This window comes from Antrostomus carolinensis, unplaced genomic scaffold, assembly GCF_000700745.2.
Source record: "Antrostomus carolinensis isolate BGI_N321 unplaced genomic scaffold, ASM70074v2 scaffold43511, whole genome shotgun sequence".
NCBI lineage: Eukaryota > Metazoa > Chordata > Aves > Caprimulgiformes > Caprimulgidae > Antrostomus > Antrostomus carolinensis.
Window position 1 is genome coordinate 1 of NW_010297020.1, and position 5,448 is coordinate 5,448.

Here is a 5,448-nt window from a genome sequence, read left to right on the forward strand (position 1 = left end):
TTGTCTGCTCGTGTTCAGCTTCTCAGTCACCTGCAGTACTGAACAGCAAACATCCCAACCAATGGACCTACAAATTCCTCCTGGAAGTATCAATCACTGCTAAATTCAAAGGTGTACAAACACAAGGTTCTCCAAACCTCAGCCAGCTGTGTGTGGTTGAGAGAGTGCTCCAAGACAGACATAAATTGCATTTTATTCTCCAGGTCTTTCCTCACACAAGGTTCAGCCATCTTCATTTTAAGAGCAGACATGCACAGCATGAAGCCACTTCTCAGACTGTACAAGACTGCAGTTGGCATTGGTGGGCACTTTGCTCCAGATCCTGTAATTGTGCTGTTCCAGGAGTCACCATGCAGCTCACACTGGCAGGGCAGGGCCATCAGCTTCCTTCAAGCTGTCTGCAGAAATGGACAGTGAGCTTAGCAAGCACAACAGCTCTTGCCTGAAGCAGTTAACTGTCACACATAAACTGGACATGAGGAAATCTTCTAAGAGGCTAAAAAACAGTGAGCAGATTATTTGGGGGTTTTTTTGTAGGGGACTCGTATGTTTTATTTACTTAGATGTCTTGCTGGTAACTTCCACAGCAACTTTACTACGGCCTTTCAAGGACACACACCTCTGCCAAGCAGGCATCTTCAGGAGACACCTGGGAAGGCAGAGCTTGGGTGAAGTGGCTTTGAGAGATGTCTTTTTAACAGCCTCCCTCTACCTAACTTTGAGCTCCAGTTACTGTAACCCCCCTGGTTTTTGCCTGCTGTTCCAGCCAAGGAGCTGAGGAGTTGGTGCTGTGCTTTCTCTACCAAGACAGACCAGGTCCCTCTGATCAGTGGTGACCTGCTAATGAAATGCCAAGTGTGCATGTGCACATGCACATTCAATAACACAAATACAAGCAGATATGATCTTCCTGCCTGACAACATCTATGGGTATCGAGCACATACACGCTTTAACGGACTCATCCGACATGACAGCCCGGTATTCAGCTCATTTCAGTGACAACACGCTCTGTGTAGTTGCTCTGTAGCAAAACCTAGTCACAAACTGTATTTTCAATCAATGTGATGCATTCACTCTTTGCTCCTCTAACACACATCCTTCCAGTAATGGATTCCATCCGCAGCGCTGCCAGGAGCAGAGCAAACAGTATCACCACAGTACAAACAAGTTCAGAGGCTCCAAATGAAAAGCCCCAATGAAACAGTAAAAGATAGGACATCTATGCAGTGCAATATCCCACTGTCATTAAAAGCCAATTAGAACATACTGGCTGGCGTTGATCCAATGCCAGGAATCACAGTTTCCAACCTAGGTGGAAACTTACTACGTTAAACAAGCACAACAACTCAGCATGTAGGTGTAATTTCTCAAAGATCCCATATCCTGATTTGCTGCTCTCTTTCTCCAGCAAAAATCTAGTTCAAATTGTGAATAGCAGTGAGTTTTAAACACATACAGTGATCTGCTTCTTGCAGAGAAGCCAAATGACACTCAGCATGTCATCCTGCAAGACCTCTCAGTAGATTTCCTCTGTTGTGGAGATCACACCACAAGACCAAGCCCACAAGAGTGATTAATCAATATCTGCAAATGGAAGATGTTTTTCAGCACATAGATAGTGCTCAAATCCATCAATATCTACCAAGTCATTTTCTTCCCCCCTCACAAATATGCTCTTAAGAAAATACAGCAGAATTAAGGTGGAAGTCTGTTTGCAAGAGACCAACCTGTCACTTCTATAACCTAAAAATAAAAAAGCACAAACCATAGCATGTCCAAAACATCACTCCTAGAGCACACACACTTGTAGGAAATGGCCTCAAGTTGTGCCCAAGGCAGTTGAGATGGGATGTGAGGAAGAATTTCTTTGCTGGAAGGGTTCTGAGGCATTGGAAGGGGTTGCCCAGGGCAGTGGTGGAGTCCCCATCCCTGGAGGGACTGAAGAGTCGTGTAGACACAGTGCTGAGGGACATGGGTTAGTTGGGGACTTGTCAGTGTTGGGTTCATGGTTGGACTCGATGATCTTAAAGGGCTTTTCCAATCTGGGCAATTCTGGGATTCTGTGTAAGTGCAATTCATTAGCTACCTACTACTGTGTCAGGCTGCTGCCTGTTTCCAAGAGGAAACAGCAAACACTAGCAAGATCTGTAAAGCCAGCCCTGAGCACACGCTCCTAGCAAGAGGAGGAACAGAAGAAACTGAAGAATGTACGACTATACAATGCAGCTGAAACAGTTTAGGTCTTCAGAGACATCACAGGAAAGAATGGAAAATACCAGCAAGAGAAGGCAGCCATTATCAGAGAGTAAATCATACAGTGTGTTTGAGGCTTCTCTAAGGGTCAGTTAAAATATAAATTACTGTAAAATTACTGAAGCAGAATTTCTCTAGGCTGGAAATATCTGTAATATCACAAAGTCATAGCTGTGTTGTCCTCTGCTTAAGAATTACTTAGTCTTGCACATGTGGATGCCCCCTCCCTGGAAGTGTTCAAGGCCAGGTTGGATGAGGCTTTGAGCAACCTGGTCTAGTGGAAGGTGTCCCTGCTGATGGCAGGGGGGTTGGAACTGGATGATCTTGAAGGTCCCTTCCAACCCAAACCAGTCTGGGATTCTATGTAAGGAAAGTAAGTCAAAATCATAGCTCAAAGGACATTAGACTCCAGGTAAGTACAAGAAATTTCCAGTTGAAAGTAGCCAAATTATATTTTCAAAACAAAAACCAAGCACACCAGGCTTATCCATACATTGGACTATTTTAAAAAAAAAAAAAAAGTTTATTCTTAGACAGGTCTGAGAGGATTTCTAAAGTACTCTTAGGTACTTTAAAGCTCAGTGACACAAAAAGTATTGCTAGATTTCTCAGACTACAAAAAAGCAGCACAAGAATGTTCAAAACATAAGCTGTGAAGGTCTTACATTCCAACCCTGTCTCTCAAACACATACTTTGATATCCGTTGTTGTCTCCCAGAGCATAAGCAACTTCTAAACAATATGAAGTGTTTATGAGCAGGAGGAGTCAGCTGCTGTGGGAAGCTGACATCAAAGGTGTACCACTTTCAGAGAGGGAGAAGCAGAGATCAATGCAGCTTAGAAATTAAAGAAACCTCAACTTTGCCTGCATGCTTGCAGCACCCAAAATTAACTCTGCTCACAGGCTGAGATATTGCTTTCCTCTAATACTCCCTTTGTTTCCTCCCTCTTCCCCTCTTGACCAAGTCATCAGCAGCCTGTTAAATGTATCAGCTCTTCATTTATCTTATCGGTAATGTGAGCCAAACACTGACCACATCCTCACCTCTCATGGCTTAATGATATGTGCACAGGTACCGGCACCATCACCTGGAGACCGTCCTGTTCTCTTTCACGTGCGTGTAAACATATGAGCTGCAGTTCTGCTACTCCGACGTGCTTCACTTCATGCCAGTTTCTCCCTAGAAAGGTTCATCATCAATGAGAAGGAACAGAACACAAAACAGAAGTTTGAATCATTCAAATATCAGGTTTGGGATTTAAGTTAACATCTTTGGTTCTATTTTCCCTCCCTCTCCTCAGAGGACATTTCCCATGAGAGACAACTACCCCATTCAACTGTCAAGTTCCCCTTCTGAGAAACAATCCTGTTAAAAAACAAAACAAAAGAAAACCAAACCACGGGAGCAGCACTAGTCTGCTGACTGCAGAGCTACAGTGAGCGATGGTGAATAGGGATCTGTCTGACAAAGCTTTCTTTACAAAAAGGCAAAAAGAAGATTTAGTCATCTGCAGCATAAAACTGTAATCCAAATTCAGACCATATCAGTACCCTGAACTGTGAAGGACCAGGTGCTAAAAGCATGATTAATGGCAATACACAGTTCTGTTCTTCTGCTTGAAGGGATAAGGTTAAAAGTTTTTGCTGCAGAATTACAGGAGCCTTCTCTTACAGCCTATTAAGGCATTTTCTTCAGAGGTGTAACAATAACAGACGCAGTGCTTTCTGGCCTGGAACATCCCTCCCTTCCCTGACCTTGAGAACCACCAGCCTCCAAGAGAAACTGAAGTATTTTTATTAGGCTGGCTGCCTGCCCACGCACAATCCCTCTTCAATAAAGCCAGCTTGGAAGAATCACAGGCAGAAGTTTATATATCACATAACTCTGCTCCACTCTTACAAGACAGCAAACGACTACACTGCATTTGTCATAATTATTGCCACCTGATTTCCAAATTATCTTCTTTCCTATAGGAATCCTTGCCCTTTCCAGATAACAGCATCCTAATCAGGCCAGCACACATCAGCCATTTGCTAAACAGTAACCCTACAGTTTCAGAACTTTGACATTAATCTACAAATGAGGACTCTTATTACCAGCATAACCACTGAACTTGTAACTTCACCTTTCTATGTTTCTTTTCCTTCCCTCACTCCTCTTTTGCTTTTTTCTTTCCCCCATGCCAAGTGTCTTTCCCCTTGGAGTGCCTACACCTGTAACTGCTGGATAAAATGGGTCTGAATCTTTTTGTAAAGGCTCCAGGTAGGCACAGGATAGAAATCTTCAGCACCAAAACACCATCTGTTTCTTAGGGTACTTATCACCGCATGAAGTTTCAAAAAGAACACCAAGGACTTTGTAGAAAAGGTCCTACTAGGACACAAACTTTAACAGCACCTGAAGGCAAACATATCTGTTGAGGTGTCAATCCAGTCACTTCATTGAATTTACCTTCTAAGAGGTCCAGGTATACCACAAAGGCAGCATAGATCTGAGCACTGTCAGATATATCCATTGACATCATTTCTGTGAACTGAAACCCAAAAAGTAATGTCAGTGAAGGAAAGCAGAAGTTATATTAAGAATGCACGGACCAAACCCAGAATCTGTACATCTATCTAAGCCACTGAAGCCTGAAATCAGCTTTAAGGACCAACAAGCAATTCCAAAGCAGGACTTGTTTTCTGACAGTATCTTAAGAGCTTTTTTTTTTTTTCTCCACGTTGCCTCTATTTTGGGGCTTAAGAAAACAAGCCGAATAAACAAATAAACGAGGAAACACAACTATTTCTGGAACAGATCTAGCTTTGTGGAGAAGGGCTATTTTAGCTGCAGTACATCAACATAAGATACTGGCCAAATTAAACACCTCCATCTTTCCTATTAAGAATGAAGATGGAGTCGCAGCTGAAGACATTTGTGCTTTCCAGCGGTGGAGATTTCAGCATTTACAGACCCTTCCCGGACTGAAGCCACATTCCCCAACAACCCCACTGCAGACGAGCCCCCTCGCCAGTCCCCTGTAACGACACACGCTCTATTCCACCCTCCTCCTCCATCCACCACCCCATCTCGGATGGGGGGACACGACCCCGCGGCCTCGGGTCGCCCCTGACCACCTACGAGCCCCCCCCTGCTCCGAGATGCTCCTCAAAGCCACGGTGAGGAAAATCCTGTCAGGGGCCGGGGCCG

The 5,448-nt window shown here is 44.0% G+C and overlaps 1 protein-coding gene across 1 annotated transcript; it reads right to left on the reverse strand.

Moving 5' to 3' along the window:
* Nucleotides 1-3,299: 3,299 nt before the first annotated feature.
* On the reverse strand, nt 3,300-4,783 carry TSEN15 (tRNA splicing endonuclease subunit 15; the record flags this gene model as incomplete). Its single annotated transcript, XM_010178457.1, has 2 exons — nt 4,708-4,783; nt 3,300-3,435 (listed from the first exon to the last, which is right to left on the reverse strand). Coding segments are annotated over exons 1-2 (209 nt in total), but the record flags the coding sequence as incomplete, so codon positions are not given.
* Between the last annotated feature and the right edge of the window lie 665 nt (nt 4,784-5,448).